We start from the raw sequence: 24,895 nt of genomic DNA, 5'->3' as shown, positions 1-24,895 counted from the left end.
GTGAGACCCAATTCAGAGAGAGAGAGAGAGAGAGAGAGAGTGCTGGCTGCCCTCCCTAGATACCTGGGCCCCATCTACATGAGCCATTTGCCCCGGTGCTGCTTCGAAGGGAAGAACTTTGTGACAGATGTCGCAGTCCCCGCTTTGCAGCCCAATCGTGATTTTTACGGAGAAATTTGGGTTTTCTCAGAGTTCATTTGCTGCAAAGTTTTCACGTGCTTCGGGATCACTGCAGGGGGCTGAGCTGTCTGTCCCTTCCTCCCTTCCTCAGACTGAAATCCCAGCGTTAGTGATGCCCCTCCTCCTTTGCAGCTCTGCAGCTACAGAGGCATGAAGAAGCGGGCTGGTGGAAGCGGCGCTGATTCGTGGAAGGGGAAGTAGCCTGGGGCGGGGGGAGAGCAGAGGGGCAAACACGTCTACTGGGAAGTAACTCATTGCCTTCAGTTCCGCGTCACTGCCTCTCGCTTTGAGTAGTCAAGCTTGAGAGTGCAGACGTGCAGCTACAAATGGACACAGCTGAGAAATGAGGGATGCCTGTTGATTCAAAGCTGCGAAGTAGGGATGTACGAAGGTGACTTACCTTTTAACGAAATTGATTCAATGTGGGGGGGAGGCGCTCCGTCCCTCCCCCCGAAATTCTGGCCGGGGGGGGAGGCGCTCCGTCGCTCCCCCCTGAAATTCTGGCCGGGGTGGGAGGCGCTCCGTCCCTCCCCCCCCGAATCCTGGCCGGCCAGGTCCGCAAATGGCTGCGGCCATAGCCGCCGCCGTTTGCGTCCCTGCAGTCAGCCGTGATAGTTTACGTAGCCTATCATGGCTGATTTAAAAGAAAAAAAAACGCGTGTATGCAAATGGCGGCGCCCATGGGCGCCGCCATTTGCGTTCCTTATTTTGACACGTCTTAGTCTACGTAAACATTTACATAGACTAAGACGGCGAAAATAAGGGGAACGCAAATAGCGTAGGGGAGCCGCCATTTGCATACGTGCGTTTTTTTTTCTTTTAAATCAGCCGTGATAGGCTATGTAAACATTTACGTAGCCTATCACGGTATTTTTTAAAAATCTAGCCGTGATAGGCTACGTAAATCTTTACGTAGCCTATCAAGTTTTAGGGTTTTTTTTACTGGAAATGGCGGTGATGGCAGCCGGTCGGAAGACCGGCCGCCGCCGCGCCGCTGCCGCCGCGCCGCCAGAGCCACTGCCACCAGGAGGATTCGCCCAAGGTAAGTCCCGTCCCGGCGGGGGCGGACCGTTTCGCCACCGATTTTGGCGGGCCGAATGCGCTGGTATTTGGCCTCCCCGAGATTCGTGGCGAAATTCTCTGACATCCCTACTGCGAAGTTGAGAAAGGGCAGGTGCCAGGGCAGATGATTTTCATAAACATGTACTCAGAAGCACTTCATGCTCTCAGCACCGGCTCAATCTCCGGAGGCAGCGGCTGCCTGTTTGCCTGCCTCAGAAACGTGTATGCGGGGTTTGTTATGAACGTCCACTCACAAGCAAGTCCTACATGCTACTAGTCACGCACCCTCCTCCCCAGCTCTGTGCTCTCTGCTTCAGGCTTGGGAAGCCTGCTTTAATCCTCCCATCTACTACCCTGGTTGTTAATTTGCAGCGCTAATACTGCGCAACTCCTACCAAGCAAACAATGAAAGCAGTGCCATGCATATGTGGCCCTGAATGGGGGGAAGCAGTGTAATCCTCCACGTATACGCACGTTCTAAATCTGTTTTTTTTTTAAAAAACACAAGAATATTATAAAATGCCAGCAAGCCTCCAGGGAACTTATTCCAATGGAAACCAAAGCCAGGGAAAGTGCGGAACCCCTGAAACATCCCACGCTCAGAGAATCGCAGTGTGACTTTTAAAGGTCTACAAAGCAGAGCTGCAGCTATAGAACAAATAGAGAAAGTTAGTTGCATTTAAATCCTATTGAACCCAAGGGGGAAAGGTTAGTCATGATTAATTGAAATTGTTTTAATTTCTGTGAGATACAAGAGTGACTGACTTTCTTTGGATTGGGATTATAGTAGTTTCTCCTTGCAAACAGTAAGTACTTTCAAGGCACAGTATCTACAGTCATGGCTTAATGACACCAACATGATGGATTATAAAGTTATCTACTCATGTATGGCCCTATCACTTCCTGGCATATAGAAGGGGAAGAAATGGAAGCAGTGACAGATTTTACTTTCTTGGGCTCCAAGATCACCGCAGACGGTGACTGTAGCCATGAAATTAAAAGAAGCTCTTTGGGAGGACAGCTATGGCAAACCTAGACAGCATAGTAAGAAGCAGAGTCATCACCTTGCCAACAAAGGTCCGTCTAATCAAAGCTATGGTTTTCCCAGTAGTAATGTATGGCTGTGAGAGCTGGACTATAAGGAAGGCTGAGCGCCGAAGAATTGATGCTTTCGAACTGTGGTGCTGGAGAAGTCTCTTACGAGTCCCCTGGACTCAAGGAGGTCAAATCAGTCCATCCTAAAGGAAATCAACCCTGACTGCTCATTGGAAGGACAGATACTGAAACTGAAGCTCAAATATTTTGGCCACCTAATGCGAAGAGAAAACTCTCTGGAAAAGACCCTGATGCTGGGAAAGACTGAAGGCAAAAGGAGAAGAGGACGGCAGAGGATGAGATGGCTAGATAGCATCACCGATGCAATGAATATGAACTTGAGCACGCTCCGGGAGAGAGCGCAGGACAGGAAGGCCTGGCGTGCTATGGTCCATGGGGTCACGAAGAGTCAGACATGACTGAACGACTGAACAACAACAACTCATGTATGGTCTCAAACTCAAGTATTGATTGGGGGCAACATCTTTCAGAAAAAGATGGAAAAAACTATATTTTAACATTTCGTCCTTCTCATTTTATATTATTATTACTATTACTATTACTTTTACTATTGCTATTATTAACAACAGCAACAACATTTATATCCCACTTTTTTCCTATTGCAAGCAACTCAAGGCAGTTTACATGGTCCTCTGCTACATTTTCATCCTCCCAACAACCCTGTGAGATAGGTTAATCTGAGAGTCATTTTCTGATGAAAATCCTGCCCCCAGGACAAACGGTTCCATTCACACTAATTGATACTAATGGAAGGTTCTTTCCTGGGGTGAACAGCACTGGGGATTGTCACCAGGATCACCATGTGACAGGAAAGAGTTAAAATCCCCCCCCCCATGGTGTGGTCGGGGTTGAAGACATACAAGTGGTCAAGGTATCATCTACTTTGGCCCTGAGTTATTTTGTAATGATTGTTTTAAATGAAATCAAGGGACCGATTGAATTGATAGCTATGCTGGCAGCCGGTTTTTATGGTGTGTGTGTGTGTATATTCTTGCTTTTGTTTAATAATGGATTTTGATTAATGCTTATCTCCATTGACTGTGACGGATTAAGGCTGCCTGACCACCAGCTAAAGGAGATTATGAAGGCTAGGCTGCTAAACTGATGTATACGGAGCAATGGGAAAAATGTCTTTCACACTTTTGTTGGAGCTTCTTTTCTTTATCTAGAGAGATCAAGCTATGAATTCACCAGGGGAGAATGGAATAGAAGAAGGCTAAATTGCAGTATTTTTTATCGCATTAAAAAGAGATAAGTTGGGGATTTATTTATTTAATAGGAGAACAAATGCTTATCTTCATGGACCAGTAAAGATCAGGCCATTGACCACCGGTGAAGTAGAATAAGAAAATAGCAGTTTGATCCTGCTATGAAAAAGCTTCTGTATGACACCCTTTCTGCAGTCATTTTGAATCCTAGAATTGGAAGGCGCTTGGAGACAATCTAGTCTAACCCTCTGCTCACTACAGGCTTGCATTTCGCTGTTTGAGGAGTAGACGTACAGTGGAGGCTGGCGGCTCCAATGTCAGTGGAGCGCTGTATCCGCTCTGGGTTTCAGCCAGAACCAGCCAGAACCCTAAAGGAGCTATCCAAGGTGTAAAGCACCTTGGATAGCTCCTTTAGAGTTCTGACTGGTTCTGACTGAAACTCAGAGTGGATCCAACTCCCCACTAACATTGGATCTACCAACCTCCACTGGAGGTATATCAGATGGTAAATGGATCATTCTTTTTAAAATTGCCAAAGGCTTGTTTTGAAAAGAAGTACTTTTAACATGCAGAACTAAATATTTCTTCAATATGAAGTCTGAATGAAATATTTGGATGATCTGGGGAAATTAAAAAACAACAGCCATACAATGCACAATATGTTACTCTTATTATGGTGTTGTTATGAGAATGACTAGACAGAGCACAACAGTTACTCATAGAGCGCATAAATGTTATGGATATGCCTATTTTGGTACATATGAATGTGTGTGCTGATTTTAAGGGAAGATCATCATAATTTTGTGATGATTGTGCTAAACTAGTGTTAAATAGTTGTTTTCAGACTATTATAATTGGAGTAGGGTAAATGCCGAACAATGCAATCCTAACCCTGCTTACTTGGAAGGAAGTTGCACTATTTTCAATGCATCTTTCTCCCTACCTAATATGTATATCTACTACATATTGCGGCCTAAAAGTCTGTATTAAGGGCTGCCCAAGATAGCTGGAGTGAAGAGAAATCTAGAATTGTGTACTGAAGTTCCAAAGCCTGCAACCTAGAAATACTTAAGAACATAAGAAGAGCCATGCTGGATCACACCAAGGGTCCATCTAGTCCAGCATTCTGTTCACACATCACCAGCAGCCAACCAGCCACTGCAGGACATGAGTGCAATGGCATCCTCCCCTTGCATTCTTCCCCATGCAAAAATTAGGAGGGGATGCAAAGCCTGGAATGGAGAAGAGATGTGGGATTCTTGGGACCAGACTGCCTTGGCTGTTCCTAGTAATGTGGAAAGGCAGGGTACAAATATTTAAATAACTAAATAAATGTGGAGGGGGGATGTTTTACCAACTTCCTAGCCTTGTCCCTTCAAATCTTTCTCTGGCTAACAAGAGAAAACTCATACAAAACAGTAATATCAGCTGCCACAATCCCCCCTACTTCCCTTTCAGCCCTATATATAGGAAGCTGCCTTATACCAGCTCAGGCTATTGTCCACCTAGTCCAGTATTGTCTACACTGGCTGGCAGCAGTTCTCCTTGGTTTCAGACAGTGGTTTTTCCCAACCCCACCTGGATATACAGGGATAGAACCTGGGCCCCTTTGCATGCATGTGCTGTACCACTGAGCTACGGCCCTTCTGGAAGCCATTTTCAGGTACCTCAGATAAAACCAAAATATCTGTTTTTGTTTTTATTATTGCTGTTGTTGTTGTTGTTACATTTATATCCCACCTTTTGCCCCTTGTAAGGAACCCAAGACGGCTTACATCTCCTCTCCATTTTATCCTCACGACAACAACCCTGTGAGGTATTTAAGGTCAAGAGTCAATGACTGGCCCAAAGTCACCCAGTGAGCTTCATGGCCGAACGGACACTAGAACCGAGATCTTCTGAGTCCTAGTCCAACACTCTAACCACTACACCACATGGGTACTGGCTTACAATATACAGGCATTTTTAAAATGTGCTGTTTCATTTTGAAATGCAAACCAAGATTCATATAAATATTGAGAAGCTGCCAGGCTCCGTGCTGTCACGCATCCAGATTTTGATGCATGTTGTGCTCGCTTGCTCAGTTAACAACCACGTAAGATTGCATAATACACTGAACATCCTCTTCAAGTATTTGTTTAAAAATGTACCTTGACTAAGGGCAATCTATTGATGATTTCAGAATAAGATACTGCAATTTGATGTGAGGAGCAAGCTTTTCTCTCTCTTGTAGTGGTTGTTGTTGTTGGGGAAAGTGGGTTTGAAAACATGTATAAGACCTGACATTCTTCACCTACTAATCTAGGCCACGGAAAGTGTGACTGTGGAAAGTGCAAATGTGAGGAAGGATGGTATGGCGATGCTTGCCAGTACCCAAAAACCTGCAACCTTACACGGAAGAAAAGTAATGAAATGTGCAAAAATTCCCAAGATATCATCTGTTCAAATGCAGGTGAGATTTTTATTTTGATGGATTTATCTAGTTATAAACACCAGACTCTCAGGATCTCTGTTAGGTGAGATTAGATTAGATCGTTTAGCGCAAAGGGGGACTTAAAGAAAATGTGCAAGAACGGAAATGTTTTGAGAATGCAACATAAATACATAGCATGAAAAATTAATTCAGAATTACTATGGTGAATTCCAACATAAATACGTAGCATGAAAAATCAATGTTAATTCAGAATTAACATGCTCTCATATGACTTACCGTCTACTTTCTTCACTCATCCTCTTCTCATATAACATAAGAACCCACAGACATCCCATGAAGCTCAATGGTGGGAGCTGCAGGACAAACAAAATGAAGCACTTATGCAAATAGCACATAGTCAGACTATGGAATTCACTACCACAAACTGTAACAGTGGCCACCACCTTAGATGGCTTTAAAGGGGGGATTACATCATTCATGGAGGATAAGACTATCAGTGGCTGCTAGTGGCTATGATGACTATATATGACATCCAGTATTGGAGGCAGTATGCTACTGTGCTCATGTCCTGCTTGTAGGCCTTCTGTAGGCATCTGTTTGGCCACTGTGGGAACAGAATGCTGGGCTGGGCTTAGATAGGCCTTTGGTCTGTCCAAGAAAGACTCTTCTTAATCATATAAATGAAATGCATAATAGGTTAATATTTTGCAGACACAGATTAGGCTATGCAATCACACCTTGTTGCAAGGGGTTAGGATAGACCTTGACATCACTTCCTACACTCTGACCTATATATCCTAATTTCATATCATCTTTGTTTCTGATTTTTGCAGGAACTTGTCATTGTGGCAGATGTAAATGTGACAATTTAGAAGGGAATAGATTGATCCATGGTAAATATTGTGAGTGTGATGACAGAGAATGCATAGATGAAGAAACAGGAGAGATGTGTACAGGTAAGTATATTTATAAGGATGGAAATCATAGGGAGCACTAGTCAAATTATTATTCTCCAGCATTGGGGAAGATTGTTGCACAAAAGCAAAAATCCAGCTAGCAGTAGTCATGACTAAATCCCATTGAAGCCATTGGTTTAACTGGGACTTAATTGAAACTATCCTGACGTGGATTGGGGCCAAGATGGTGAATTCTGCAGCTCAGAGCCACCATTTTGATAAAGGAGGAGCAAACATTTCTTTGCAGAATTTTTGCCATATACTTTGTGATCATAGTGGTGATTTGTGAAAAATGCAAGGGAATATTTTTAGGAAGGTGTAGCCTTGTTGCCTTGGAAGTTATTTTCTATTAGCAAGAAGTAAGATGAGCAATTACAGAGAATAAAGGAAGTGTGGAGTTGCTCTAGGCCTCTAGGCAGCATGAATATCCTCCACTGAAGCAATTTGAGGATTACTACGGGGAAAATTAGTATCTTAGTATGTTCCAGTCCATATCATGACAGTACAAACACGTATTCCCTTCCCTGTGGCCATTATTTTGAAAATGTTTATAGCTGGAAGAGACCCAGCTGAAAGCAGCAGCAGATTAGCCATGCCTCCATTAGCCAGGGTAATTCCTCCTATTGCAATAAATGGGATTTTGCACAGTCTTAAATCATGGGTACGCACGAGTCCTTTGCAGGCCACGGCAGAGTGTTTTATAGCTTGCCAGAGAAAGTTAAAATGGATCATTTCTGGATCTCCATCTAGTAAGGAGTAGGGTCTCGTGGATCAATTGGTTTTATGGATTATTGACAAATTGTGCTCCTGGAATAGTGTTTTAGTTCCTTCTGATTTTTAACCTTTAATTCACCTATGTTGTCCTATCATTGCCCACCATGTACTAGCCCTTCCAAAACAACAATTCTTTTTATGGCAGGAAAAAATGTGTAACTAAACTATTATACTTGTTTATAGTGATACAGTGTCATTTAGGGCATAATGCTATGCATGTTTAGATAGAAAAAAGCCCTACAAAGCCCTGGCTGGGGCATGCTGAGAGTTGTCAGACTGTTGTCTGTCTAAACATGCATAGGATTGCACCTTTCGTCACAGAATTTCTAATTGCCAAAGGTAAAATTGGGCATTCTCTGTAGCTATGGTCAGAACTTGTAGGACATAGCTATGTGCTGCACAAACTTATTCATCAGTAAGTCCCCTTGAATTATGTGGGGCTTACCCCCAGATAAGTATGTATAGGGTTGCAGCCTAAACTATAGCCCTGTTCAGGCATTCTGTACCTCAAGAGAGCAAACCTATGAAGAGAGGAAGCACTCCAGCTCCTCCCTCTCCGTCGTCACATTTGTCATCCTCTGCTCGTGGAGGGCAACTGTCTAAAGAGAGGAGATTCTTGTATCTGTGGAGGCTCTCCACATGAGCCAGAATGCTGGAAAATCAGAATTTTAATTGTATCCGCTGCTGATGAATATTTTGACACTGTATTTCATTGAAACTGGCTTTATTTAATTTGCTGAATATTTAGGCTAGAAAACAATGTGATTTAGGCTAGTTAGGTTTTTTAGAGGTTTCTGCAGAGATTACTGTGGAACTGAGAACAAAATTACTCCTGTTCTAAAAAGTTCCATGGTGGCTATTAATCATTCATCCATGTTCAAAATCTTTTTTAAAAAAAATGAACGGCAACAATGTATATTTTTATGAGGAAAATCCTTCTTCACTGTCAACATTTTGTTTTGGGTTAAGGCCATGGCAAGTGTTACTGTGGAAACTGTTACTGTGAGGCTGGTTGGCATGGCGATAAATGTGAACTCCAGTGTGACATCACCCCATGGGAGATCAAGAAGAAGTGCACCTCTCCAGATGGCAAAATTTGCAGCAACAGAGGTGTGTCTTTCACATATTGTTTTACATATTTACTTTGGAGCTGGACTAAGTTATTTTTAAATTAAGCTTTTGCAATGTTGTATTACATATTACATGGTATGATGAAAATTCATTTAATTTATCATTAGAAAAGGGTGGTATATGTTGAATCCCAGAGCCTATGCTGGTTTATTTATTTTATTTAAATACTTTTATACTGCCCATCAGTGACTCCAGTACAGTTTATAATGTATTCTAACAATAAAATACAGTGAATAGTGCCAAGAAGCATCTATGGCATGAACATAGCACACTCTCTGTGTGTATGTGTATGTGTATGTGTGTCTACATTCACACCAATTTATTTTCCTTTATTACAACTGACTCCTACAGGCTCAGATGGTATTGGAACACCATTTTCCATCTGCTACTTGTAAGTCGGCTTGACCCTTCCTCTTTGACTGGGATCCACTGCTGCACAGAGCAAGTTTTTTTTCCCTATTGTTAGACCCATATTCTGGAATGCTCTTCTCAGTTAGTCACATAGGTCTAGACCACTTCTTTGCTGTTATTCCACTGTCAAATGAAGGTCTTTTTATTTAGGAAAACATGTATTGATTGCTAAATCTTTTTGCAAGGTTTGCTGTTCAGATGGTAATTTGATGTGGCTTGTAAATGTATACTTATATTGGGTTGGATTCAGACATTCATTCTTAGAGTAAACCTATTGAAATCAATGAGATTTAAGTTAGTCTTGGCTAACTTGTCCCATTGATTTCACTGGGGTCTACCCCAAGTATGAGTAAGTCTGGATCCAACCCATTGCTTTTTAAACTGGTTTTTATTAAATTTTATCAGATAGGATAGGGGATTTTAATATTTTAATGTATTGGTCCATTGAAAATTCATTTTTAGTGTCATTACTTTTGATAGAAAGTGCTGACTATAAATGCTGTGAAGGGAGAAAAGGGAGGGAGGGTTCAGCTGCCACAATGAGCCAAAATCTACTCCCGCTGGGAAAAAACAGTTGTCTGAATCATCTGTATGTGCACTATTCTCTCCCAGTAATTTAAAGTTTCAATTCAATACTAATAATTTCTGTTTGATACTGTTTAGGAGAAACAAAGTTTCATAAAAGGGTTTATATTAATGAACTGTGATGCCTGCTTTCACTAAGCAAATATTTAAAATATCAACTGTTATTCCTTTGGCTATGGTCCAGAGCTATTAGAGAAAAGCAAAAGTGAAAATCTCAAAGATCCATCTCTTTAGTACATCTCTATTGACAAAGTTCTGACAAATTATAAGCATCTAATTATCCTGAGAGCATTTAGAAAACTGTCTCATCTTAATTACAGAGCAATTGAAAGCCTGGCTGAAATATAGAAATAATAAAAGCTAATTTCATTTTAGTTTAGCAGTATTTTGTTTTTAAAGACAAGCTTTCGTAGTTCTGGAAACAATGAACAAATAAATATTATCTGTCAAGATAGATCTTTTACTCATGTGATAACAAGTGATACCAGTCAAAAGTTTAGTCTGGACTACAACAGTCCTTTTTATACTAGATGAATTATTTGACCTGATTATCAGTTTCCATGAAATGTCATGACTGACACAATTGATTCTACTGAGCAGAAACAATGCTGGGGGGGGGGGGATTTTATTGTATGTTATGGTTGATTGTATCTGTACTTAGCCATCCTGAGTGGTGAATAAGTGTGAGATACAAATTGTCATGTGAACAAACACATAAGTAAACAAACAAATACATTATTTCTTGGCAGGTAGTCTGTGAAATTAATTAGACTTATTTCTAGGTAATGATGTTAGGGGTCCAAAGATTCCTGTATACACACCTAACCACTTCAGCACCTACACAGGATGTTCTCCAGTTTGCATTTCTGATGGCAGCACCTTGCACCATATTCACAAGACTGCTTCAGAGAAACCTTCTAGGAACTAGGGATGGTGGAGAATTCCGCCACGGATTCCAGTGAGGCTGGATTCTTTAGAATCTGGCTCCCCGGAATCCGTGGCGGAACGGCCTCCTGCCCTCCTGCCCCCCTGCCCCTCCACGGAATCCCCCCGGGATGGCACTTACCTGGGGTGGATGCGGCGGATTCGGCAGCGGCGGCAGCTCCGGCGGCTGGTCTCCTGGCCGGCTGGGGCAGAGCTGCTGCCGCCACCATTGCTGTCCTTGGACCGTGATAGGCTATGTAAGAATTTATGTAGCCTATCACGGCTAACGTAAAAACAAAAAACGCAGCATACGCAAATGGCAGCAGTTACGGCGGCCGCCATTTGCGTTCCGTATTTTTCACCGATTTATCTTACGTAAATATAGCAAGGTGATGCTCAAAATCCTACAAGCTAGGCTTCAGCAGTATGCGAACCGAGAACTACCGGAAGTACAAGCTGGGTTTCGAAGAGGCAGAGGAATTAGAGATCAAATCGCCAACATTCGCTGCATCATGGAGAAAGCAAGAGAATTCCAGAAAAACGTCTATTTCTGCTTCATTGACTACGCTAAAGCCTTTGATTGTGTGGATCACAACAAACTGTGGCAAATTCTTAAAGTGATGGAAGTACCAGACCACCTTACCTGTCTCCTGAGAAACCTGTACGAGGGTCAAGAAGCAACAGTAAGAACCGGACATGGAACAACCGATTGGTTCAAAATTGGGAAAGGAGTACGACAAGGCTGCATATTGTCACCCTGCTTATTTAACTTATATGCAGAGTACATCATGAGAAATGCCGGGTTGGATGAATCAGAGGTCGGAATTAAGATTGCTGGGAGAATTATCAACAACCTCCAATATGCAGACGATACCACCCTAATGGCAGAAAGCGAAGAGGATCTCAAGAGCCTCTTGTTGAGGGTGAAAGAGGAGAGTGCAAAAGCTGGCTTGAAACTCAACATTAAAAAAACTAAGATCATGGCATCTGGCCCTATCACTTCCTGGCATATAGAAGGGGAAGAATTGGAAGCAGTGACAGATTTTACTTTCTTGGGCTCCAAGATCACTGCAGACGGTGGCTGTAGCCATGAAATTAAAAGACGCTTGCTCCTTGGGAGGAATGCTATGGCAAACCTAGACAGCATAGTAAGAAGCAGAGACATCACCTTGCTGACAAAGGTCCGTCTAATCAAAGCTATGGTTTTCCCAGTAGTAATGTATAGCTGTGAGAGCTGGACTATAAGGAAGGCTGAGCGCCGAAGAATCGATGCTTTCGAACTGTGGTGCTGGAGAAGACTCTTACGAGTCCCCTGGACTGCAAGGAGGTCAAATCAGTCCATCCTAAAGGAAATCAACCCTGAGTGCTCATTGGAAGGACAGATACTGAAGCTGAAGCTCAAATATTTTGGCCACCTAATGCAAAGAGAAAACTCTCTGGAAAAGACCCTGATGCTAGGAAAGACTGAAGGCAAAAGGAGAAGGGGACGACAGAGGATGAGATGGCTAGATAGCATCACCGATGCAATGAATATGAACTTGAGCACACTCCGGGAGAGTGCGCAGGACAGGAAGGCCTGGCGTGCTATGGTCCATGGGGTCACGAAGAGTCGGACACGACTGAATGACTGAACAACAAAAATATTTATGTAGGCTAGAACAGCGAAAAATAAGGGAACGCAAATGGCAGCAGCTGTAGCCGCCGCCATTTGCGTACGCGTTGTTGTTGTTGTTTTTTACCCCGAGCCCTCCATGGCCGGAAATCTGGCTGCGGACGGCTCTGGCCTGGGACTGGCCGGCTGCTCCGTGGAGCTGCCGTGGAGCACAGCCGGCTGTGGAGGATTCCGGGGGGGAGGAAAGTATCGCCTCCCCCCCTTTGAGGATTCCGGGGAGAGGGACGGAACCCCTCCCCCCCCACCATCAACATAATCCGCGGAAAGGTAAGTGACTTTCATATATCCCTACGTTCCCCTTTTTTTCGTCATTTTATCTTATGTAAATATTTACGTAAGATAAATCGGTGAAAAATAGGGAATGCAAATGGCGGCTGCCGTAGCCGCCGCCATTTGCGTATGCTGCGTTTTGTTTTGTTTTGTTTTTTGGTTAGCTGTGATAGGCTACGTAAATTACTGCTGTCTGGCTGGGCCAAGTGGCGGCAGCTATGGCAGCCGCCATTTGTGACCGCACCAGGCCGTCTGCGGCCGGAAATCCGGCTGCGGACGGCCCTGGTCGGCTGCTCCGCAGCCTGGCCGCGGAGCGGAGCTGGCCATCAAGGATTCCGGGGGAGAGGACCGGATCGCCTCCCCCCCCCCGTCGAGGATTCCGCGGGGGAGGGATGGCGCAAAGGTAAGTGAGTTTCGTACATCCCTACTAGGAACCATTTGCATTTCCTATGCCTATGTAGAAGAAAATGGCCACAGTTCTCATCTGCTGGCCAACATGTTACGGAATGCAACTGTTCAAATTAGTTAGTAATGCTGCAGGGATAGCTTTAAAAATGGATCTGTACATTCAGCGACTTTATATAAAAGCAAAAGAATAACATTCCATTCTCTTAATTCATCCTAATCATCCCCATTCTGAGCTATTGATATGTTGTTGTGGGTGTTAATAATATATCAACTTCCCTCTCTAGGTACCTGTATATGTGGTGAATGCACATGTCATGATGTTGACCCAACTGGTGATTGGGGAGATATTCATGGAGACACCTGTGAGTGTGATGAAAGGAACTGCAAGGCACTGTATGACAGATACTCAGATGATTTCTGTTCAGGTAAAGGAAATCCTTGAATGGAAAGGATTTAAAATGGTTGCATAAACTAGAACAGCTAATGTCTGTTCTATTCTCCAGGCAACAGTCTGGTGGCTGGAAATATATTTTGCCAGAAGAACTGACATCCTCATGAGTAGTCAGGCTCCACAATAAATATAATACTTCCAGCAGTAACAGCTTCAGAGTTATGTAGCACATAGCCTCAGACACAGCTAGAGCACTGCATACAATATCCAAGAGTATAGTCTAAAACAACCTTCCCCAACCTGCTGCCCCCCAGAGATATTGGACTGCAACAAGATGAGCTATCTGAAGCACTGTTAGCCCCTAAACAGTTTGGGGGCTTAACTCCATTTCCTTTTTATCACCGAGTAGCTAATTTCAGTGTGCCTTGTTATAGAGTCTCTGTGTCAGTGGCTCTGATGGAAACCACTGAATGTGAGAAGGAAGCCACATCAGGTGGAATCCAGATGTCAGGCTCCTGGCCGACCCAAGCCCAGGTGAGGCCTCTTGAGGAGGAGGAGGAGGAGTTGATCCCACAGTACACTTCTTTCCTACAGTAGACCTGGGGCACCCTGAGGGGTCCTGTGGCAGGGATGCCTTGCCTGAGATCCCCAAGAACCTCTTCAACCCTGTCCCAAGCCCAGCTGTGATTTCAGACTCTTCTCCCTCCACCCATGGCTCATGAGAGCACTAGAGGCAATGGCCCAGGTAGGATGTTCAGAGCCATCATCAGAGCACCTGCCTAGCTGCCAGAAGAAGGGTCTACTCAGGAGCAAGGAGGTACTCATGTGGAGGAAGACCCAGCTGTGGCTACTGATGAGGCAGACCCAGCTGCAACTGGTGACTCAGGGACAGCCAGCATATAAGCTCTCAGTCTTTGCCAGGCTTTTGATGGGCTAATATCTTTTAGGGATGGTATTTTTTGCTTCAGTTATAGGTGTAGGATACTAGTATTCTGCAAGCAGAGGTCTGCTTGCATAAAAGGACCTTCTGCTAGATAGATAATAAAGCAAAGTCCTGTGAGAAGTACTCACATACTGTGAGAAGTGCTTGTCCTTCAAATAAAGGGGTCTAGCAGTGAGCCAAGAAATTGCTAGACTTTTAAAAAAAGAGGAACTGAAAGGAGCTCTCTAGCTTTCATCACTGCTCTTCCTCTTGAGTTGGTTTAGTCTGTTGCCTCTCCCCCTCTGTTTGCTAGCAGCTCAGATTGATATGGGTTTTTCAGGGTGTTCATCATTTATGCAAGAAACAGGGATTTGCAAAATGACTTGCATACACTGCAGTAGGCCAAGAACTAGATAACTACTTAACTTCTAAATATCTTCTTCCTCTAATTGTTTTGTAACATAACTAAAGAAGGATTGCATATTTATTATGGCTTGGGAGGACTGGTCTCTTTTTTAATGGTTTTCTGTTGTTCCCCCCCCCCCTCCACACACACCACCTGCCCCAGGTGTTAAAAAATTTGGCTTCTGTAAGCTATAACTATTTTAGTGAGAAAAGAGTGTATGAGGCTAGGGGAGCATTTTAGTGGTGGGTAGCCAGATGCAGAGATTGCCCCCAACAGTACATGGTATTGTTATTGGTTTAATTACTGCTTTAATGTTTTAAAAGGCTTTCCATAGCTTTATACCTCTAGCTGACTCATTCAAATTGTGAATAAGAGCATATGCCAAATTATCATTTATTAAACACAAATTACAGCCAACAATGTTGCTTTCAAGACAGCCATCATTATCTATAGAATGTGATATTCTGAGATAAATTACTTCTGATTATATCATATCTGAATTTGCTGCCAAGAAAAATAGAAAAAATGAGAACTTTTACAGTAACCTAAATGTGGTTTGTCTTTATGTGTAAATATTTTCTTGAACTTCATTGACTTTTATATTAGTTGAGACATCATGAAAAGAGGATCCCATATGTATAAGGACTGAAGGAGTGATATACATTACAAGTGAATCTAGTATAATGTCTTTATCTTTCAATTTTAGAGACAGTCCATAAAATCTTAACATACTGCTTCTGATGTCAAATATGTTTTTTAAAGGATTATATGCATATTTCTTTGTTCCCAGCTGAGGAAAAAAATGACACACAGTGCAGTGAGAAGGGGGCTCAAAAGAAAATTGTGCTTCCAGCCCTCTCAAAGTCCTAAAAGGGAACTGGAAATACCTGTGGTTATCTTAAAGATTTTATTCACCAAGAGCTGGGCCCCTGCAGCTACAACTTTACCTCATGAAGAGAAAGAGCTTTTTCTAGAGATCTGTTTCTCCAGAAATTTCTTTTCACATCACTTCATCTGGCTGAGTAGTTGTCGTCTTCAAAACAGTTTTATCAGTTAGTGTATAATAGGCTGTCTCCCAACAAATTCTTCAGCAGGAAAGAGTATTTCTCCTCATAATTACTTTTCTCCCCAAACCTGGGTTCAACAGGTGTTAAGGAAATGAATAAAACTCATCTTTTATAGACAAGTTGTGCTCTGATGTAATTTCCTATGTGGTGGCTTGATATGCCCTGATTCTCTCTGAAGTAAAGCTGTGTGAAAATTCCACACACTGTATATGCATGTAGAGGAATGGGGCAGTAGACTTATTTGCTTTATTTAGTACATTTATAACCTGCCTGCCTTCCATCATGGAACTCAAAGCAGCCGATAGGGTTCCCAGCTAGTCTCCCATCCAGGTATTGGCCAGACCCAGACCTGCTCACTTTTAGTAATGTGGCTGAATCATGTGCCATTGGACCATAGAATGGATGGTACCACTTAAGACTGGAGGTGTGGGAATTACATTTTTAATGCTCCCCATGTTTATTTTTTTAAATCCCTTTGAGTAGGACATAAACACAGCAGGAAGAGAGCAAAGCTACAGCCTTTCTCCCTGGTATGCTAGTCTTTTACTTGAAAGGAGGTATTTATGTGGAAAACATTTCAAAATATATTTCTCCAGATGCAGTTATGTGGTACAGCCCATTCTGCCATTCTGTTGCCACCCTATATTGCAGTATGTAAAGATTCACCCTAAGGTGAGATAGGATGAAGGAAGCTGAATAAGAGCTGGAGAGACTGACAGTTTGGGGTTACAGAGAGAAACTTGGAGGAGGGGTGTAGAGAGGGGAACATATGAAGGTGGCCCCAGACTTGGCTCAGGAGCAAACTATGTGTGAGGAGCCCTTGAGGGACATTCCTTTTCCTGACAAAATACTCCCAGTCTAAGCCCAGACCAAAAAAAAAGGATTTATCTACCCAAGCATGTGATGGCTCTCCAGCAACAGTGAACCTGGATAAGTGTTTGGACTTTAGGGGAGAAGGCTGCAAGGTCCAGTGGCTCATCTCTCTGCCACTCTGTGCAACTCCATTTCTCATACAGAGCACAGGAAGTGACAGATATTAGATATTAAAGGAACTAATGCTGGCATGGGTAAGGATGTGTGATGCTAGGAATTCCATTCTGTTTAAGCTTGATGGGATTCCGCAGTGTTTCCATTCTGGTAAGCAGCCGTGAACTGTAGCAGATTTCCACCCCCACCCTTCCCCAATTCTGGAAATATTTTGCACATCTTTTCAGGTTTCACCATTTGTGCAAATGGTGTCATAATTTCTTTAAAAAAAAAAATTTAATTAGCAATCTTACATAAGTGCACACGATCGTAAGTCCGTCTGTCTGCTGTGTAAGTTGCACAGAGGAATATTGCCCTCATGTCAATATCCTTGTCAGTTTCATCCTCTCCCCACACTACTTTCTTTAGCCCAGCAGAGCCATATTCCTTTCTTGTCAAAGAACTTGTCAATTTCATCCCCCACTTTGGCACTTTCCAAGCAAAGCCTGTCCTATAAAATGTAATTGGAGAACAGCCAGAGAAAAGTAGTTAGTTTTCAGCGTCTTCCTAAAAGCCTAATATATGATTATGCTGCCCCATAAACATGTGAGTAGAAGATGTAAACATTATCTGAAGCAACCATGTAGACAGAAGCAATGCCACCATTTCAAGTAACATTGAAATAGGGACTAAGAGAGACTCTACTGGATTAAGTGTGTTGTAAGATAGACCTGAAATACGCCTTTTCATTTTGTTGTTCAGGTCATGGACAGTGTAACTGTGGAAGATGTGACTGTAAGGCAGGATGGACTGGAAAGAAGTGTGAGCATCCACTTTCCTGTCCTATGTCAGCTGAAGAGAGTGCTAGAAAATGCCAAGGAAACATGCATTTACCTTGCTCTGGAAGAGGTAGGTGACTCATTTTGATTTTTACAGGGTGATCACAATTCCGTTGCTCTGCTACTTGCGGGCAATTTTAGTTTCACTAAGCATGTAAACTGGTTTACATGCAACATTCTGGTTTAGATTGCATTCAAAGAGCAGATTCCAGCACTGCTAGTTGCTTGATTGATGCTAACTAGGAAGCAGAATGATGAGGTTCAAATTTGTACAACACTCCTGAGCACCTGCTAGGGATTAGCTTGGGCCTCATATGACCTGTTAGTGTCCAGGGCGCTGGATCAGCAAACCTGTTGCCTGAAAGATTATCCTTGTGAAAGCACCTATAAGTGTTTCCTGGTTCAGTCCATCCTGCATGTTCCCATGCTAATTTATGAATAAATGTAATCTCCTAGTGGTTTTGCATAGGGAGTAGGTTTATTTTGAAATCTATAAATAGCTATTTTTTTGGTATTGACATTTCATATGACGGTACATCTGGTGTTTGGGGATGGGGGGTTACTATATGCAGTTATCAGCTCTACCTTCCCCACTCTGATGCTATAGAGCATGATGTTTTAAGGAGTGTGCACTCTTTAGGAGCAAACATTAACTCCAGAATCTCTCAGCAGATTCTTGGGCAATAGGCTACTGAAGTAAATGTGCTGGTTGGCAGCTCCACCTTTCCCACTTGGATTGCTGTAAATACAGTATAATTATTAGGACCATTGGTAAATTGAAGAACTGTTCATGGGTACCACTACACATATATTAGATATGACTAAGTCCCATTAAAAAGAGTTGTGTGTAACTTACTTGTGCCTAACATAAGCACCACTGATTTCAATGGGACTTAGTCATGACTCAGCTTTTGCCAGATTTGTCCCACACTTCTAACCAACAAACCAATTAGCCAATTAACATATATTATGGTATATCACTGCCAGTGTTTTAAAGACATGGACCCCAGTTCAACACAGTATTAAATATGCTTAAGCCCCTTGATTTTAGCATAGACCTAAGCACTGACTGAACTCTGTACTGGATTCCAGCCATGCATTGACTCTGAACTTTTCTACATGAGGCATTTATTATGAACTTGTGATACCTTATGCACAGTGATTTTTGGGTTCTTTAGACGTGATCTTCCAGTTTCATTTCTGTTTTTTAAGAGCACTTCCCTGGTTTTTTTAGAATGGGGAAATGGGGTATTATTTCTGGAAGCGAAAGAAAATATATTTTCCTGCTCATGTATTTGTGCTACTTCACTATAGCACAGTGCCATCTAGAGGTTATGTAGCAGAAACGCAGGAAAGAAAAAGTTCTTTGTGTAGAGTTTGGATCTCAATTTTGGCAAGAAACCAAAAGTAGATACAGCATTTAACAGCCTCATGTAGAAACACTCAATATCATTTTATACTGATAAAAAGTACACGAGGCATGTATTTATTCTCTGATGACAATACTTTTGTCCCAGTTGTCCAAATCAAGATGGGCTGGATCCAGGATCTGCCTTTCTTTGTCAGAAGAGCTCCACTGATGGAAGGTGCCCCCACCTGAATATTTGGGATCTCCCTCACCCCCCCCAACATTTATCAGGGTCCCCCAACCCTCTCTCTGTGTAGCATCTTCATGGGGCTGGTGGGGTTGCTGTGGGGCAGAGGGGAAGGGGATGTCCAATTCCAGTACCTATATTATTGGCATGAAGCACACTTTGTAGGTTGTTTGCTATTTTTGGCACAATATGTTATAGGCCTCATATTAGAAGATCTCTGATCTTACAAAACTCTTATTTATGCAAATATCTCTCCCAGGACTTTTTCTGAGGGTTGAAATTTTTAAAGACCTTTTTTGATATAATAAGTTTAACAGCTGAAGTGGCCACAATTAACATAAATCTAGGAATGGATCCACCTGGCAATTTCTTTTTCTCATTTTCTAACCCTAAGTTTGTTTCATCCTGTTTCTGCATCAGTTGAAAATCATGTAAAAATACTTACACATTTTTGTGTACATTTCTCCTAATAAATGCATTTTTGCAAGCAATTTCACTAACAGAATGCAATTTTGTATGTTTTGATTGGTATGTGCATTTTTTCTGTGCCCTTTTCCTAATATATACAGTCAGGGCCAGAAATATTGGAACAAGGATAACTGTTTTGGCAGTTGGCCTCTGTACACCACCCCATTGAAGTTGAAAGGAAACACACCCAGATGGGAGCAAAGTCAGGACTTTCAGCTGTAATTCAAGGGGCTTGACAAAAGTGGGGCACTAGCCATTCAGGAAGTACAGCCAGTGGCATACACACAGCCCCATCGTTGGTGGCTCATAAGTAATGGAATGAATGGCTGACAAGCAGCTGCATGGCCAGGTGTGGCCTGTTTCCTGGGTACCCCATGACCAATCAAGCAGATAAAAGGCCTGGAGGTGGTTCTGAGTGTTACATTTGTATTTGGTAGCTGTTCACTGGGACTCCCAACATAAGGTCCAAAGAGGTGTCCATACGAGTGAAGGAGGCCATCATTAGGCTGAGGAAACAAAATAAACCCATCAGAGAGATAGCAAAAATAGTGGGAGTGGCCAACACAACACTTTGGAACATCCTGAAAAAGTAGGGATGTTAGAGAATTCCGCCATGGATCCCAAGGGGGCCGAATTCCAGTGAATTCGGCCCCCTGGAATCCGTGGCGGAACGGAGCAACCCTCCCCACCACCCTGCAGAAGCCCCGCGAAACAGAGCCTACCGAAACGGAGCCTACCGAAATCCTCGATGGGGGGGAGGTGATCCGTTCCTCCCCCCCCCCCCCCGGAATCCTACCTGGTCGGCTCCACTCCACGGCCAGGCCACGGAGCCGCCAGCCGGGCCAATCCGCAGCAGGCCCTCCAGCCGCTGCCTAGCTGCTGCGGATGCAAATGGCGTCCTGAGTAGGGGATGCCATTTGCGTCCCTACGGCAGCCTGTGATTGTTGTTGTTGTTGTTCAGTCATTAAGTCGTGTCCGACTCTTCGTGACCCAATGGACCATAGCACGCCAGGCCTTCCTGTCCTGCGCTCTCTCCCGGAGTGTGCTCAAGTTCATATTCATTGCATCGGTGATGCTATCTAGCCATCTCATCCTCTGTCGTCCCCTTCTCCTTTTGCCTTCAGTCTTTCCCAGCATCAGGGTCTTTTCCAGAGAGTTTTCTCTTTGCATTAGGTGGCCAAAATATTTGAGCTTCAGCTTCAGTATCTGTCCTTCCAATGAGCACTCAGGGTTGATTTCCTTTAGGATGGACTGATTTGACCTCCTTGCAGTCCAGGGGACTCGTAAGAGTCTTCTCCAGCACCACAGTTCAAAAGCATCAATTCTTCGGCGCTCAGCCTTCCTTATAGTCCAGCTCTCACAGCCATACATTACTACTGGGAAAACCATAGCTTTGATTAGACGGACCTTTGTCGGCAAGGTGATGTCTCTGCTTCTTACTATGCTGTCTAGGTTGGCCATAGCTTTCCTCCCAAGGAGCAAGCGTCTTTTAATTTCATGGCTACAGTCACTGTCTGCGGTGATCTTGGAGCCCAAGAAAGTAAAATCTGTCACTGCTTCCATTTCTTCCCCTTCTATATGCCAGGAAGTGATGAGGCCAGATGCCATGATCTTAGTTTTTTTAATGTTGAGTTTCAAACCAGCTTTTGCACTCTCCTCTTTCACCCTCAACAAGAGGCTCTTGAGATCCTCTTCGCTTTCTGCCATTAGGGTGGTATCGTCTGCATATCGGAGGTTGTTGATAATTCTCCCGGCAATCTTAATTCCGAGCTGTGATTCATCCAACCCGGTGTTTCTCATGATGTACTCTGCATATAAGTTAAAAAAGCAGGGTGACAATATGCAGCCTTGTCGTACTCCTTTCCCAATTTAGCCTGTGATAGGCTACGTAAATATTTACGTAGCCTATCACAGCTAAAGCAGGGACGCAAATGGCATCCCCTACACCATTTGCATTCCCGTTTTCTCCATGATAGGCTACATAAATATTTACGTAGCCTATGACGGCTAAAGCGGGAACGCAAATGGCGTAGGGGATGCCATTTGCATTCCTGTTTTAGCCGTCATAGGCTATGTAAATATTTACATAGCCTATCATGGAGAAAATGGCATAGGGGTCACCATTTGCGTTCCCGTTTTAGCCATGATAGGCTACGTAAATGTTTATGTAGCCTATCATGGGCTACCATAGGGACGCAAATGGTGTCCCCTACTCAGGACACCATTAGCATCTGCAGCAGCCTGGCAGCAGCTGGAGGCCCGGCTGCAGGTTGGCCCGGCCAGGGGCTCTGTGGCCTGGCCATGGAGCGGAGCCGGCCGGGCAGGATTCTGGGGGGGGGGAATGGATCGCCTCCCCCCCAATCGAGGATTTCGGAGGAAGGGATGGAGTGCCTCCCCCCCACCGCGGATGTCCCTGGACAAAACCAGGTAAGTGTTTCGTACATCCCTATGAAAAAGAAGGAATTAACTGGCAAGCTTAGCAACAGCAAAAGGCCTGGAAGCCCACGGAAGACAACTAAAGTGGATGACGGCAGAATTCTCCTCATGGTGAAGAGGAACCCTTTCACAACATCTAGCCAGGTCAAGAATGCTCTTGTGGAGGCAGGCATGTCATTGTCAACATCTACAGTCAAGAGACAGCTTTATGAATGTAAATACAGAGGCTTCACAACAAGGTGCAAACCACTGGTAATGCTCAAGAACAGACAGGCCAGATTAGCCTTTGCCAGCAAACACCTAAAAAGGCCTGCCCAGTTCTGGAATAAGATTCTTTGGACTGATGAAACCAAGATTAACTTGTACCAGAATGATGGGAAGAGAAAAGTATGGAGAAGGAAACGAACAGCTCATGATCCAAAGCATACCACATCATCTGTCAAGCATGGTGGAGGCAGTGTTATGGCATCATGGGCATGTATGGCTGCCAATGGAGCCAGGTCACTGGTGTTTATTGATGACCTGACTGCTGATAAAAGCAGCAGGATGAATTCTGAAGTGTATAGGGCTATACTTTCTGCTCAGATTCAGCCGAATGCTGCCAAACGGATAGGACACCGCTTCATATTGCAGATGGATAATGACCCAAAACATACAGCAAAACCTACCCAAGAGTTTCTCCAGGCAAAGAAGTGGGATGTTCTTCACTGGCCAAGTCAGTCACCTGATCTCAACCCAGGAGAGCAGGCTTTTCATTTACTGAAGACAAGACTGAAGGCAGAAGGACCCACAAACAAGCAGCAGCTGAAGGCAGCTGCAGTCAAGGCCTGGCAAAGCATCTCGAGGGAGGAAACTCAGCATTTGGCCATGTCCATGGGTTCCAGACTTCAGGCAGTCATTGACTGCAAAAGATTTTCATCCAGGTATTAAAGGCGATCCTTAAGTTTGAGATGATGTTGGTTTGTTCCATTACTTATGAGCCACCAACGGTGGTGTATGTGTGTGTGTGTGTGTGTGTGTGTGTGTGTGTATGCCACTGGATGTCCTTCCTGAATGGTTAGTGCCCCACTTTTGTCAAACCCCTTGAATTACAGCTGAACTTCCTGACTTCGCTCCCATCTGGGTGTGTTTCCTTTCAACTTCAATGTGGTGGTGTACAGAGGCCAACTGCCAAAACAGTTATCCTTGTTCCAATATTTCTGGCCCTGACTGTACATTTTCGTATGCATTTTTCAATTGGAGAAGCACATTGCAAAATTTGGAAAAGTACGAATATCAAGGTATAACTGCATTTAGGTTCACATCTTGGTTTGGAAAGTGCACATTAGGTATGTTTACATTAAAATGTGAACTGAATACATTTATCCCCCATCCCTACATAAATAATAATTAGATATATTGCTAGATGAGCACAATTTGTCACAATGTGGATGATTGGCATAAGTTTGTTTGATCAATCTTTCCAAGTAAGAGACATTATGGAGCTGTTGCTATTAGTAGGGATGTATGAATCATACTCACCGGTCCACTGGGGGTGTCTGCAGGGGGGGAGGTGATCTGTCCCTCCCCTGGAATCCTCCCCGGCTGGCTCCGCTCCGTGGCGAGTCTGCAGAACTGCCAACCGGGCCCGTCCGTAGCTGGACTTGTGTCCGCTGCAGGGCTGCAGACGCAAATGGCGTCTGGTGTTGGCTACACCATTTGCGTCCCTGCTCTTTGCTGTGATAGGCTATGTAAATATTTATGTAGCCTATCACTGAAAAGCACAGGGACGCAAATGGCATAGCCGATGCTGGACGCCATTTGCATCCGCAGCCCTGCAGCAGATGCAAGTCCAGCTGCGGATGGGCCCGGCCAGCAGCTCTGCGGACTCGTGAGGATTCTGGGGGGAGGCACGGATCACCTCCCCACCCCCCATGGATGCCCCCAGCGGACCAGTGAGTATGTTTCGTACACCCCTAATAATATCAACAGCTCCATAATGTCTCTTACTTGGAAAGACTGATCAAACAAACGGCTACGCCATTTGTGTCCCTACTCTTTGCCATGATAGGCTACGTAAACATTTACGTAGCCTATCACCGAAAAGTGCAGGGACACAAATGGCGTCAGCTATGCCAGACGCCATTTGTATCTGCAGTCTGGGGCAGCGGATGGTCGGCAGCAGACGGGCCCACTGGCAGCAGGTAGGGTCCATCCCGGGGGGATTTTGGGGGGGTGGCGGCAGGGGGGTAGTCTGTTCTGCCACAGACTCTGGGGGGGGCAGATTCTAAAGAATCCAGCCTCACTGGAGTCCGTGGCGGATTTCTCTGCCATCCCTAGATATTAGTCCTGTGGAGTTGTAGAACCTGTAGGCTCTAAGGGTGCAATGCACCCTAAAGGAAATAATTAATTTCTACTGAATGGCAGTCTGTAGAGAAGATAATCCTGGAATGCCAGGATATCTGACAAAACAAGGAATACTGATCATTCTGTTATTAGCCTCTCACCCACAGTACCTGGTGGGTTTTTAAAGACTTGCCTTTAAGATCAGAAAGAAGCATTGCAGCTGTAGTAATTAATAACCTTTCTTTGAAAAATTATAGCAACCATACAAAAATCTCTCGCAATGCTGGTGAAACCGCTGCACATTCACCATGGTCTGGTTTGGAGGTTTAGAAAAATGCTGTTCATGGTG

At 43.9% G+C, this 24,895-nt stretch overlaps 1 protein-coding gene across 1 annotated transcript in view; it reads left to right on the top strand.

Annotated features, from left to right (window-relative positions):
- Positions 1-4,814: 4,814 nt before the first annotated feature.
- Positions 4,815-24,895, top strand: part of ITGBL1 (integrin subunit beta like 1) — a 126,805-nt gene continuing 106,724 nt past the window's right edge. Inside the window, exons 1-6 of the mRNA XM_084845527.1 lie at positions 4,815-4,872; positions 5,872-6,018; positions 6,834-6,956; positions 8,700-8,840; positions 13,416-13,556; positions 17,646-17,792. Coding sequence (XP_084701653.1) covers positions 4,815-4,872; positions 5,872-6,018; positions 6,834-6,956; positions 8,700-8,840; positions 13,416-13,556; positions 17,646-17,792 — 757 coding nt within the window. The remainder of the gene's footprint in view (positions 4,873-5,871; positions 6,019-6,833; positions 6,957-8,699; positions 8,841-13,415; positions 13,557-17,645; positions 17,793-24,895) is intronic.

Source organism: Heloderma suspectum, chromosome 3 (genome assembly GCF_057233095.1).
Source record: "Heloderma suspectum isolate Gila_16-S chromosome 3, 16-S_ref, whole genome shotgun sequence".
In the NCBI taxonomy this organism is placed as follows: domain Eukaryota; kingdom Metazoa; phylum Chordata; class Lepidosauria; order Squamata; family Helodermatidae; genus Heloderma; species Heloderma suspectum.
This window is presented reverse-complemented; position numbering and strand designations above follow the sequence as displayed.